The following is a 13913-nucleotide window of genomic DNA, read 5'->3' as shown; positions in this document are numbered from 1 at the left end:
AATTGCTGTATACACACCAATCCCAAAGCCAAATGAGAAGCATTTCTAAAAAGAATTGCTGTATTTACAGCACGGGACAGTGCTTTCCATCCAGCCCTGCCTGCTCTCCTCCCCCGGCAATACCAGACCTCGGTAAAGCAGCCCAATGTGAGGATGTACCTTGCAGTTTCAGAACCAACAAACTACTCGCTGAAGGCAAATAGTCTTGGGGTGCTTAGGACGGTGCTGAGCTGTGTTTTGGTGCCTGCCCTTTAATAGGGTGAAACCCCGATACCAATAAAGCAAAAGAGAGTTCCGCCATGGACTCAGCAAGACCAAGGTGCAATCCCTAACACTCCTCCAAAGGAGTAATGTGGGAGTCCTCCCAGCACCATGCAATTGGAAATGAGATGGTGCAAAAACCGTCTGAGCTATTTAAGCCCTTGTATTTCTGCTTTGCTCTGCTCCCCATGTCTCCACACAGGCTGAGGCTTTTGCAGCTGCTGAAGCAGCAAGTGCAGCCTTGAACGTGGCAAGGATTTCCCCAGCCCTCCAGCACAGCACAGTGGGAAGCAAACTATTAATTCCCAGGGAACTTCGTCTCCTTTTTGTAAGGTGTTGCTTTTGTGTTCATCCCTAGAAAATGTTTAAAAATAGATCATCGCTGCCTGACCTTTCTTCTGAGCGCTCTCCCCACCAATTCACCATCTGTATAACACCCTTGAATTCCCCAGATATATCTGGCTTAGCAATAGGTAGATCTCAGCTCGTAATCAGGCCCCTATTGTTTTCTTAACAAACAGGGGGATTTGCTCAGAGCATCACCCTTAAGGCGACTAATGTTTGTAAAACAACTGAGAGATTACAATTATAAAAGCAAGCACAGCCTGTGTACACAACCCTAACTCTTGGGAAGCGTTGATGAATCTGGGGCGGCTACTGGATATAGAAGCCCCGAGTTATTCTGGTAGCTGATTCAGTCAAGATGCACAAAGCTGTTACTCATGATAGTAGCTCCAGGCCATGTGCCAGTCTGAATTTCCCCACCGAAACTCAGTGTGGGTGCATCAGGTTTACACCAGCGGAAGTGGGAAAGGAATCTGGTCCTCAGGCAGAGCAACCCGCAAGAGATAAGATGATCCTGGGTCGCACTGAGGCCAATTCACACAGCTTTAGGCGTGCATTACCTTTAAAGTCTCTCTTATACTGCCACAGAGGACCCATTTGAGGAGATCTGGCCTTGCTAGACACAGCGGAGCAGAGCATCCTGCTTCATTTCTGTGCTGCCACATCCCGCATCCCGAAGCTGAGTAGATGCAGACCTTCGAGGAGTCAAGGGTGGGCTCCCTGGCACTGCTGCGGCTGTGGTCCAGCCTGCTTGTGGCACCAGTCATGCTGGGGAGTTTGCATGAACACAGCTGTTGCCCACAACAGCAATTTATGACTGCTGTCCCCTGTGCTTGGCACTATGCCTGGTGTACATTCAGTGAAGCTGCACCGTTCCTCCACCTCCTTAGTACAGTAAATCCAGTAAAGCAGAAAGCTTTCACTGGGCTGCAGCGGGTGATTGCTCCGGCTGGGTTAGAAGCAGATAGCAAGGAGCCTCCCCTTGGCATTTTGTAAAACTTCATTATTCTGTATCTTTATATAATATCAAATTGAAAATACACATCTTTATAATGCTTGCACAGTGTAATTGATACTGGGTTATTCATGAACTCTCCATTTGTGAGTGCACCGTGTAAAGTGCATCGCAAGCACACAGACGGCTGCGCCAGCCTCTTCTGCTCACAAGAGGTGACTGAGAAATGCATGCTGGTACACGCTGTGCTGCAGCCTGAATGGGATAACAAAAAGGATAGCATGTAACACCGCTTCCCCGAATACTCTGCTAATCTCTATCAGCCTGCGGTTGGTCCATTGAAGCCAGAGGTGGTATCTGGTATTAATAATGATTTTTCATGCTACATGCTGGGGAGCGCAGTGCTGTTCAGCTTGCTTTGATCCCTGTCTGCTAATTTTAGTCAATATTTCTGGGTGCACCCCAGGCTCTGGGTGCTCGCAGGAGGATGCTGGTTTGTGTTGGCTAGAGGGTTGATCCTAGCACAGGTGACACTGGTATCCCAAACCACCTTTTGCTGAGCACCAAGGAGCAAGAACATAATGTCACGGTAACAGAAACTTCCCTGGAGAAGTGAGGGGAGGATTAACTGGGCAGGACAGGCAGAGAGCTTGTATCCCCCAGACCTGCAGCTGAGACGGTGGCTGGTCCTCGCTGACACCTCCCCAAAAACGGCCTGCAGCCCAGCACTGAGTTTCTACCCAAAAGCTGGGTCTCTGCACAAGAATGCAGGGAGCTTGTGGAGATCAATCCAAGCTGTCCCAGGCTAAGCTTTCCAAGCAGAGTATGCCAAGTCTCCCTACACGCTGGCTCTAAGTTCAGTATTTTGAAATGTTCCTTCTTTTCCTGAGGTCAGCATCAGGTGTTTCCAATTATCACAAAGAAGCAGCACATTGCTCCATCCAGAAGAGCAGAAGAAAATAAATTGGAAATACTGATTATTTGTCTTGTGCAATTATTCTGGGAACAGTTCCCTGGGGACTTACTGCATAATGCAATGTCAATGAATGTGAGAAAAAAATCCTATTGTCATGAAAAACACCCACCGTGAGGAACATAGTCAAGGATTTTTTGTGTCCACATGAAAATGTCTCATCTCAGTCCCTTCCTGTCGCTGTCAGAGATGTGATAAAACCTCTCACGTCACTATCTCCAGGGGCTAAATGGGGAATATGGGAGGATGCTGCTCTAATATTTAGGAGCAGCATGAAGGAAAACAAACAGTCCTGTTTTTCCTCCGGAAGGTTTCAGGAGGCTTTTAGGAGCACATTCTGCCAGCTGGCAGATTTCCAGCTCCCAATTCCCCCTTATTTGAAGACCCTCAACTGCCATCACCTTTCCTTGCACCAAAAAAAAATTGGTCCTGGCAAAGGGGGTAAAGAAGACGCGATCTGTTAATTCCCCAGATTTTAAAGCCCGGTATGTTGGCAGAAGAAAAATTGCATCCTATGAGCATCTTGTTTACAAGATTAATGACAAAATTAAAACAGATCATGTGAAGCAGGAGGAATTTCTTGCTGACATCAAGGAGAACGTGGAGGGGACTGCTCAAGAGAGGGCACACAGCAGCTCTGCGCTTTCCTTTTGAAAGCATTTGCTGGGTTTATTTCCAGTCAACTTTTCTCAGCTCTCCATGGAGGCTTTAAACACAAAAAGCCTTAACAAGACAAAAAGCATTGACATGTCATCCCAGAGGATTCTCCAGTCCATTAACCACTGCTCAGAGAAGCACCAAACCACCATGTGCCCCCACCTTGCGCTCACATCCAACGGCTTTAGGAGCAGGAGAGAGTGGGAAGGAGGAGTTATGAACATGAAAGTATGCAGTATTTATGGGGACTACCAGAAAGGGGAGGAAAAAAGGGGAGGGAAAGGGGAGGGGAAGGGGAAGGGGAAGGGGGGGAAGGGGGGGAAGGGGAGGAAGGGGGGGAAGGGGAGGGGGAAAGGGAAGGGAAGGGAAGGGAAGGGAAAAGGGAAGGGAAGGGAAAAGGGAAGGGAAGGGAAGGGAAAAGGGAAGGGAAGGGAAGGGAAGGGAAGGGAAGGGAAGGGAAGGGAAGGGAAGGGAAGGGAAGGGAAGGGAAGGGAAGGGAAGGGAAGGGAAGGGAAGGGAAGGGAAGGGAAGGGAAGGGAAGGGAAGGGAAGGGAAGGGAAGGGAAGGGAAGGGAAGGGAAGGGAAGGGAAGGGAAGGGAAGGCTCCCTGGAGGAGCCTTCTTTCTGCTGTGGTTTTATTTCTTTGGGGATTTTCCCACCTAAGGACTCCCTTCATTTTGGCTTCCCATGGGGTTATATTAAAGAAGAAAACATGTATTTTTAATAGCACAAAAAGAAGTCCACCTTCAGATGAAACAAACCCTGAAGCCTACAACGTAGCATTAATAAAGTCTCCACTAGCTAGGATGTGATAGGGGATGGTGTGTCAGGGGCTGGGTCCTGGCTAGAGCTGACCTCAGCCAGGTCCCACTGTGCTTCCAGCTCTGCCAGCCGCTGCCTGCAAACCTGCAGCTCTGAACAGCAAAGCTGGGCAGAGAAACTGATGCACAGAGCAAGGTGTCCGGCTTCGCATCTCAGTGCAGGCATGACACCACTGATGCCTTCCCCTTGTGTCCCGGGGGCAGCTCACACCTCAATGGAAGTTTTTGGAAGAGTCCAGCGATCCCAGTAGGCTTTTAGGGGAGTTCCTCCAGCTGCCACCCAGCCTTGAGCCCATCCTGGTGCTGGGGAACCAGGGATGAGGTTCTCACCCTCAGCTCACAGCTTCCAGCTACTTGCCGGTGCTGCTCCTTCACGCGCCATCATCCTCATCTTTTCCCTCCATCCCTTACAAGCAAACCCCAAGGCTGGATCCCCTACAGCAGGTGGGAGCTAAAATCCCCGAGGCATCCTCCAACACGGCACAGGAAGCACAGAGGTGGCTTTGCACGGATGAGCGTGAGGCACCTGTGAGGGTCTGAGCACCAGAAACATATAACCGCTGAGACGTCCCAGGGTGCAAGGGTTCAGCCCCTCTTGTGAGATGCTCTCTTCCCTTAAGTTCATGGGGGAGGACATCCAAAATTCTACCAACGAGGGCAGAATTCAACCCCAAGTGTTCAAAGTTTCCCAGTGGTGGTTTTTCTTTTCTTTTTCTTTCTTTCTTTTTTTTTTTTTTAAATCAATGTCATTTCAAAATTATGTAACTGCAAAAAAAGCATCAGAGAAAAAAAAACTTAGGGATGGCGCTTCTATTTTATCAAACCTTTTCTCCATTAGTCTTCCCACACAACTGCTGTCACCCATTAGCCTGCCAGAGAAACGTTAGATGGCTCCTTACTGCTTGGCAGCCCTGCAGGTAGCGCTCACCTGCCCCAGCTCACATCCTGCCCAGCATCCCCTGGCAAGGACGGGTGGAATATTGGTTGGGACAGTCCTGGCCGAAGCATAGCCAGCCGGTGAAAAGGTACAAGCCCCCCAGCTCTCCTTCTGCAGGAGCTGCTGGTGTCGGGAGAGTTTGCAAGTGCCGGTGATTTCCTCCAATGGGAATCGCTGTGCTGAAATTCCCATTGAAATTGCAAGGAATTGGAGCAGGTCTGTTATTTCAGGGCTGTCAAAACGCTTCATCTGATTTTTTTGTTTGTTTTTTAATGGAAATTCAGTTTTGTTTGTTTGTTTGTTTATTTTTGACAAAGTGAGGGATTCTTTTCGTTCTTCACGAAGGGGTGATTTTCCTGGGGAAATATCCCCAGATATCTGCAAACAGCTGGATGGCTTTTCTGCCTCGCCAGCTTGTGCACCCTGGGAGTTGATTGTCACGGGGCGAACATGACAGGAGCAGAGTTAGGTCAAAGCCGAGCGTGCTGGAGCTCTGCCTTCTGCTGCCTCCAGATGCATCCCTCAGGTAGACTGGCAGTTTTTATAATAATTGTATTTATTGATTTCTTGCAATGTGACCGCTGCGCTCAGCTAGAGCACACTGGTGGGTGAGTCAGGATGAGGGTTTGCATGCCTGCCCAGCCCACAAACACCGGCCCATGTGCGTTCCTCTCTGCCAGTCCTCAAGACGTCTTTCTCCAGGTGACTGCTCATGCTGCAACCTCTGACTCCTGCCCTGGCTATTTCTGCTGTCCATTGAGAGCCACTTGCTCATTAATAAAGAAGAAAATAACAACCCTAAAGCAGAAATTTTGCAGCAGCAAATCATTTTGCAATGCTTTGTGCTACAAATTGTTTCCAGTAACAAAGAGATTTGGGGACACTTGGGTCAGATCCTGGCTGTGGGACTGGTCCAAGGTTGCTCGGTCCTAAAAACTGTCACCAAAGCCATTGTGGGGAGACCCCGAACAGGCCCAGCTGGTTATAGACTTGCTTTCCAGCAGAAGACCCTCATGCAGCAGATAAAGCAGGTGCCAAAGTGCAGGATGAAAGGCTGATGTTGCTTCATGCAAGAGGTGACTGAACCATCGTATCCCATCAGAGCTGGGCTCCAAGTTGGGCTTGTGTTGCAGTGTTTGAAGAATTACTTTTCTTGCTTCCCTCCTTGATGCTATAAAGAACAGGGCTGTGACATCCTCTTTGCCTTCATTTATATCTGAAATAATAGCAACAGGCTTAAGAGGAGAAAGAGCTGTTTCTCACCTGGCTCCCAGAAGGGTCTTCAAATACCTCAGAAAGACAAAGAATAAATATTAACTTAAGAAATTGCTCCTTTAACTTGATTTAGAAACAAAATTCCCTGTGAGAGATATAATTTTCAGGCCACTTCAGCATCTAAACACAGAGCAGCTTTCATCTGTATTTGCTAGGTCCAGTAAATTTAGCCGGAGAAATAAGGGTTCAGCAGAGGCAGGAAGGCTGGAATTAAGACAGCAGGCGAATGTTCTCGCCAGACGGAGGAGGTGACATGAAATATTCACCACGATTCCTCCAGTGAGTCCTGTCCCTGCCCTGCTCTGACATGACCACAGGGGCTGCTGCCACGTTCAGCCCCAAATTTCCACTGGGAAGATTGAGGGTCCCATTTTCCAGGTGCTGTTGCTCCTTAGGATGTGACATTTGAGTGCATTGAGACAAAGTTCAGAAGAGACCCAGCAGCCATTTTTCACACTCCAGGCTTGTGTCCAGGGAGCACCCAGCATTACCATCCCAAGGCATGGGAGCTGGCGTCTTCCTCCCACAGATCTGGGCTCAGTTTTGCTCTCCCTACAGCATCCCACTCCCACATTTGAAGGTGCAGGTGAGGTCTAAAGCCCCCATGGATCATCTCTCCCACCTGCTCCCCGCTCACAGCCCCAGACTAAAGCCCTGAATTACACAGATCTGAATAGCAAAGTGAGCTTGGTGTAGTTTTATTTTTTTTCCCTTGATTCTTTTTTAATTAAGCCAGAACATCTCCTGTGGCAGTGTACACAAAGCGGTAAAAAGCGGTGGAGCGTGATTAAACACCCAAGTGACGCAGCAGCAGCAGCGCTCCTGCCGAAGGAGAGGGAACATGCTCCTGCGCTGTACAGCCCCTCAGAAACAAAGGTGTGAGCTAAAATAGCAGGAGCTCACCCAACAAAACACTGGGCAATTCCAGGCAAACTTCATCCCCTTAAATACAGGAAAAAAAAAAGAAATTACAACACCCAAAAAAACCCAAAAACAAATAGTGCAGAACCACTGTGTGAAAAGCATCCCCGAGGCTCAAAGTTCAGGAGCGCAAGCTCTTTCTTCAAAACACAGATAATGTTCAACTTTCTTTTCTGTCTGCCTGAGGATGAGATGGAATAATTTGTCCAGCCTCTGGCTGTGTCTCATGGACCCTCCCCTCCCTGCAGTCTTGCCGGCTTCTTCTTCAAGGTGTTGCTTTCTCCTTCTCATCTCGGTGCTTTGTGTTGCACTGGGTGGATGCAGGGTAACTCCCTGCAGGGCCGGTGAACACGGCTGAAGAGTACCAAGAGATCAGCTGTCAGGTGCCAGCCTCCTTTTCTGTCTCTCTCTCAATATTTCACCACATCTGGGCTCAAACTTTGCAACCCAGTACTGGAGGGGAGGCTTCTGCTCATCCCTGACAGCTCTGGACAGCAGGAAGGTGGCCACAGGGCTACCTTGTGCAGCAGGAGATGGCTTGTCTCTGTGTTCCCTTCTGACCAGGTCACTATGGGATGCCCCACGCTAGTTGACAGATTTCTTGAGTTCAACAACCAGAAAAAAAGAGCTTACTGATGTTGAGAGGCTGGGAGATCTTGGATTTTTAATTTGCTCAGAAGGATTCATGTTAAAATTAGTTCTTAATAAAGCCAGAGGTATTTTTCATTTGTTTCACTCCCTCTCCTCTTTTCTTCAGTGGTGAAATGGAAAACAGAAAAAAAAGAAAAAAAAAAAGTGAGATAATTGAGAGAGTGCCTGCTGAGAAGTTTAAAATAGATGAAAATCATTCCTCCACTCTACCTGCAGAAGAAATCTGTATGTGTTTACACAGAAATATATATGTATATACAGATATATATTACCATTCTGCTCCTTCAATGAAAGTCCATGAACAATGCTGATAATGCTGTGCCCTCCAAACAAGCGGGGAGAAGGAGCTCGACCTGTTTTGGGAATCCTTTCAAACGTAGGCATCCCAGCTGCTGTAAAGGTGAGTGTGGCACCTCCTTGGGGCAGCCCCAGCCAGCCTCCCAGCAACCTCCTAAAATCTTCCTAATCAGTCCTTAGCAGCTCACTGTCACCTAGAAAACCCCACTTTTATTTGCTTGTTGGCAAGTGTCAGCATAAACCCTGAAAGAGCAGCGGCGTCTTTGCTCACTGGGGCATTTGTTTGATTTTTTTCTCTCTCTCTCTTTTTTTTTTCCCTCTCTCTCTCTCTCTTAATACAGACACAAGGCACAGAAAATGAGGTATCAGAAGTTTCCATATTTCTGAATCTGGAAACAGAGTTGTAAAATTCAGCTGGCTTTACTGTTCTACCTACATCATAGTGCACGCAGCAGAGTAAGAAATACGCTACTGACATATTATTTATGTGCCTTCCGTATTTTTCATGGATCAAATATTTCATCTGTCCGTGTTAAAAACACATGCAGCCCCAAAACACTGCAGACCCAGAAAATCCCTATAACAGATGTAGTGCAGGACTGTACCTCGGAGGGTTCTGTTCTGAGAATACTCAATTAACTTGGAGAATTTCACAGCTGGAAGCTCAATAATTTGCTTGCAATGAAAATAAATAAATAAATAAATAACAACAAAATCAAACCAACAAACCAAAGAAAATAAAACCACTTTGGAATAAAGGCAGTGTTTCTGGGGTGGCAGCACCCTGCAGGTTCCCCAAAGCTGTGCTGGTCTCAGATTGCACCAGAGTAGTTCTGTTGCTTACTATGGGATTTGAGGCAGCAGTAATAGAATTAACTCTGAGATGGCAGCTTCCATGGAAACCCCTATTTCCAAGTGTTTTATGGCTTTCTCATAACATGGTGGCTTCAGCAGGGTTTTTTTCTCAGCAGTTAGGCAAAGCAGCTCATTATTCTGGAAAGACTGCTGTTTACAGAACATGAAAGAGGAGCAGGTTTGTCTTTGATGCACCAGTCTGCTCCATTACATCTGCCCCAGGGTCTCTGCGTGCTGCAGCCCCTTCTGCAGTGGCACCAGGGATGCTCCTGCGGGGGAAAAGGGGTCCCTTCGAGGTGACTTGAAGACTCTGCTTGGGGACAACTGGCCTTTCAGAGCCTCCTGTTTAGTCATTCTCCCTGGTTTAAGCTCCCGAGAGCTAAAATGAAGCCCTTCCTTTTCCACAGGGTTTACTAGTAGGAAAAGCAATGCTGCGAGGTGCTGGACAGCCCTGCACCGTCATCCCATTCCCACAATCTTGCCGCCTGATTTTAGGGACTAATCCCCTGTAACCGCTGCAGGAAGACGGAAGCACAACTTCTGCTGGTAAATCCACTGCCCACTTGCATGCCAGGAACTGCACACAGAGCTGAGTAACGGGCTAAATCCCATAAATGACCTGGGGTTCACACGGGTGGATGAAACCACAGCCCTTCAAGCCTTGCCCAGAGGATTCAGGAACACTGCAGCCAAATTCACATTTGCAGACCCCAGCACTGAACTCAGCATCTCACTCTCCCTGGGGGCTGCAGGGCTCTGGGCATGGTTTTGTGGGTTTCTCAGCTTGCCAGGGGAAAGCATTTGGGGTTGAACCTTCCCTTCTTCTGCTCTCTTTTAAGATAAATTAAATAACACTCAAAGGGTGCAGGTGGAAGAAAGCATTATGATTTACTTTACAGGGCTTTCAAAGCTTTTATTTAATCCTTTTTGTCTTAACCTGAGTCAATGTTTGAAGTGAAAATGAAGTTTCAAGAGGGCAATGCTTTTGGTTTAGAAAAACTTCAGATTATTTGTCTTTTCTGTATCTTTTGAGGGCATTCATGTTACATCTTGGGGGAGAACAGCAAGACTCACCTGAAATGGTTCTCTGAATTTCTCCCATGCAGTTTTGTCTCCATCCAAACTGTGGTTTTCAGCAGAAGTAGCAACCTCACCCTCCCAAAAAGGATAATTTAAAAAGTGACTCTTTGACTAGTAAGCAACATATATAGGCTCCAGCTGTAGTATTCCTTCCATGCATTGAGTCCAATAGGCTTTGTAAGCTCCTATGGCTGGGTAAAGAAGCAACTGGGTTTCACACAGGGGTGAATTGGTCATGGGAAAAAGAAATGGAAATGGTTTCTGAAGGATGTGTGGCTGGGCTGGGCACACCAGGCCAGCTGGTGCAGGCTTTGCTTTTTGTGGTCAGGTTTTGTCTTCAGAGAACTTCTGTGGGGAGTGTTTGAATTTCAGCTCAGGGTGAGGTTGGTCTTGTTCATCCAACTCCTATCCACCATCGGCTTTCTCTTGTTTAAAAAAATGAATAGTTAAAATTGCTTCCTTCTGGTAAATAAAGCTGGGAATTTGAGTGGATATTTGGAGTGGGCACACATGAGGGAAGAAAGCAGTTTTTCACGCCATCCAACTGTTGTGTCCTGTATATCCCCTTTTGCTAAGCTAGCCCCACCAGAACAGGTACAAACAGGTACAAAAGGGGAAGAGGTTGGAAATAAGCAAGTGGACCAGGTCCAGGGCTGTGTCGTGTCCCTCCAGCCAGGCACAGCCCAGGCACTGCCAGAGCACCTGGCACTGTTCAAGCCCCTCTGTGCTGCAAGGTAGTGGTAATGCTGCTGGAGAAGGGCTTATCTGAGGATGTTTATAGTCCAACACAAACCTCAGGTTTGTGTCATTGTATCGTGAGTAAAACAACATCAGACTGCCTCATGGCAAAGGTGTTTGGTTGTTTATTATCCTGTGGGTGAGCCAAGGGGAAAAGCTCCCACTTGATTTCAACAAGCAGGAGGAAAAGGCTGAGATGCTTAACGGAAGCTACTCGAAGTCACGTCATAACAAACGCAGTCACTTCTGTCCCTTTTTTGTACCATTTCAGTTTAAGAAAGGTCATGGTCATCCTTCCAGATCTGAAAGGGATTTTGGACTTATGGGTAGGAGTTAAAAAAAAAAAAAAAAAAGTAAGAGTTGTGCAGGGCATGGACACAAGCACACGAAGAGCAGAGGCACTGAAAATTGTCCGTGTTGTTGCGGGAGGAATGCCGAGCCTGTGTCCGCGTGCTTGTGAAAATCCCTGCTCCAGCAGCCCCAACGTGGGGACCCCCACACGAGATTGTGGCCCCTCGAGGACATTTTCCTGTGGCCCCAGGGCCAGGAGTGGGCTTTCTGGGAGGGCCCAACACCAAGGCACGGGAGCTGAACATTTTCAGCTGAACATTTTCAGCTCTTGCCACAGTGGAAGGAAACTCTGCGAAAGAGGCTGGGGCTGACCAGGCTGTGACGGCTCCATCTATTGGGTGAAAATACGCAGCAGATCAAAATACAATGGAAAATGAATTCAGAGAGAAAATATCAGAAGGGATTTGAAGCAGTTATCGCCACTTAGAGCTTAATTGGGTACAATTGGGTACAATTATAGGAATGCTGCTTAGTACTATTCTAAATCAAAATGAAGGTAACAGCGAGCGGCTTTGAAGAGATCAGAACAAAGCAACCCCAGCGAGATGCCAAAGTACATCCCAAGTGTCTGCTGTCTCCCCAAGGCATCGGGGACAGGGCTTTTGTGTGCACCTGTGTCCGATGCGGGGCGAAACAAGCCCTGTGCCCCCCCTGTGCTAGCTTCAGTAGGACACGGGCAAGTGGGGAGCAGGGACTGGGGAACGGGGACCCCGAGATTCATTTCCCCGTGCGCTGTGGGAACGTGCAGTTGCTTTTCCACGGGAAGCAAACAGCAGTCCCCGAGCAACCGGCCCCTTTCCCCCGGCAGACGGCCGCTGCAAGCAGCAGGCAGCAAACCTCGCCCGTATTTCTAGAGGCTTTGCTTCAGCCCGTGATCTCCTGTTTTCCCCCGGGGCTGCTGGAAATCGGAAAAACAAACCGTGGCGGGTGGAGGAGGCGGAGGAGGAGGAGGAGGAGCAGGGAGGGAGGAACCCCTCCGAAGCCCGGCTAAGGCCGGTGGCGCTCGGGGGCTGCGAGTGGGGCCGCTCTCCCCCCTGCTCTGAGGGGGATAAATAGGGGGAGGAGGAGGGGGCTCCTCCGGCGAAGCGGGGCCGAGCATCCTCCCTCCGCCTCCCGAGCGCGCCTGGCGCCGAGCGGCGGGGCTGGCCGCCGCAGTCGCCCGGGAAGCGGGATTTGCTCCCGGGGGAAGCATCGCCCCCTCTTCTTCCTCTTCATCCTCCTCCTCGCCGCGGAGGGCTTTTCCCAGCGGGGGCCCGGCCGGGGCGGCATGAGAGCTAACGGGGAGCGGCGGAGCGCGGCCGGGGGTCGGCGCTGAGCGGCGGAGCGGGGCTCGCCGGAGGCTCGGTTGGGGGGTCCCGCGGCTCGCGGAGGGGGGCGCCGGCTGCTCCCGGAGCCCCACCGGAGCTCGGAGGTACCGGGGAGCGCCGACTCTCCCCCCCCCTTCCCCCCCCCCGGCTCCGGGGAGCGGCGGCCGGCCGGGCTGCCCCCCGCGGGGAGCGGCGGCGGTGCGGGGGGGGGGCGACAGCGGCGACAGCGACGGCAGCAGCAGCGGGGCCCGGCATGCCGCGCTGCCGGAACTGCTGCCCGCCGCTGAGCTCGGGGCCGGCGCGGCGGCTTGCCCGCTGCGGCTCCCCCCGCCGCTCGGGGCCGCTGCCGGCCGCGGCGAGGGGAGCGGGGATGGAGCGGGGCTGCTCGCCCTGAGCCCCGGGCGGCGGCGGCGGCGGCGGGGGAGGCGGCGGGGAGCGCCGATGGCGAGGGGGCGCCGGGCGCCGCCGCTGCGCAGCCGGCTGCACGGGCTGCGGCACATGTGCTCGCGGCGGGCGGCGCTGCCGCGGCGGGCGCTGTGGGTGCTCGCCTTCTGCACGGCGCTGGGGCTGCTCCTCTCCTGGTCCTCCAACCGCCTCCTGCACTGGCTCTCCTTCCCGTCGCACACCCAGGTGCGAAGCGAGTGGAGCCGCCAGCTGCTCTTCCCCGCCGTCACCCTGTGCAACAACAACCCGCTCCGCTTCCCCCGCCTCTCCAAGGGGGACCTGTACTACGCGGGGCACTGGTTGGGGTTGCTGCTGCCCAACCGCACGGCCCGCCCGCTGCTCACCGAGCTGCTGCGGGGCGACGAGGCGAGGTTGCGGTGGTTCGCCAAGCTGGCCGACTTTCGCCTCTTCCTGCCGCCCCGCCACTACGAGGGCATCAGCGCCGACTTCATGGACCGCCTGGGCCACCAGCTGGAGGACATGCTGCTGTCCTGCAAGTACCGCGGCGAGCTCTGCGGGCCCCACAACTTCTCCGCGGTGAGTCCGCCCCGGGACCCTCCGGGGCTCCCCCTCGCCGCGCTTTGTCCCCACGCCCGCGGGGCTGCGCGCTCTGCTCCCGCGCCCTCTGTCGCACCGTTCCGCGGGGCTGCACGGAGGGAGGACGTTTGCGGGCTTGGCAGCGACACAGGTGGGACACGGCTGCGAAATCCGTGCCGGGACACCGGTTCCCTGCGCAGCCTCCCCGAACAGGGCAATGAACGGCAGCAGCGGCGGCGGAGTTCTCGTTGCAAACCCCGGTCAGAAACGCTCCGGCGCCGCGGCAGCTCTCTGCCCGGGAAGCTCCCTGAATATTTATTTCCCCTCTGGAGCAAAGCTGCTGCTTTCTGTTTTAAAGGCTAACTCAGGCCATCAGCAGCGGGAAGTGGGGCCTCACTGCTGCTCTTTTTAATTTGGAAAAGAAAAAGCATGCTGCAGCCCTCTTGAGTACTTCAGGGACATTTTCCCTGTTGCTTCCAGCATAGTTGTATCTCAACTCTTTTCACCCC

The 13913-nt window shown here is 51.4% G+C and overlaps 2 protein-coding genes across 3 annotated transcripts in view; one reads left to right on the top strand and one right to left on the bottom strand.

Moving 5' to 3' along the window:
• Nucleotides 1-13913, top strand: part of LOC310885452 (acid-sensing ion channel 2) — a 504402-nt gene that overhangs the window by 395018 nt on the left and 95471 nt on the right. Inside the window, exon 1 of one of the 2 annotated variants that reach the window (XM_083808886.1) lies at nucleotides 12774-13404. The exons of the other annotated variant lie outside the window; for it this stretch is intronic. Coding sequence (XP_083665012.1) covers nucleotides 12865-13404 — 540 coding nt within the window. The 5' untranslated portion in view covers nucleotides 12774-12864. Of the gene's footprint in view, nucleotides 1-12773; nucleotides 13405-13913 lie in introns of those variants that run through there. 2 annotated transcript variants of the gene reach the window in all.
• LOC310885454 (uncharacterized protein) overlaps nucleotides 1-13913 on the bottom strand; it is a 369789-nt gene that overhangs the window by 303843 nt on the left and 52033 nt on the right. The window lies entirely within an intron of this gene.

The sequence above is a fragment of the Anser anser genome (genome assembly GCF_964211835.1).
Source record: "Anser anser genome assembly, chromosome: 23".
Classification (NCBI taxonomy): Eukaryota; Metazoa; Chordata; class Aves; order Anseriformes; family Anatidae; genus Anser; species Anser anser.
Note: the sequence above shows the minus strand (reverse complement) of the source record. Positions and strands in the feature narration are given on the sequence as shown.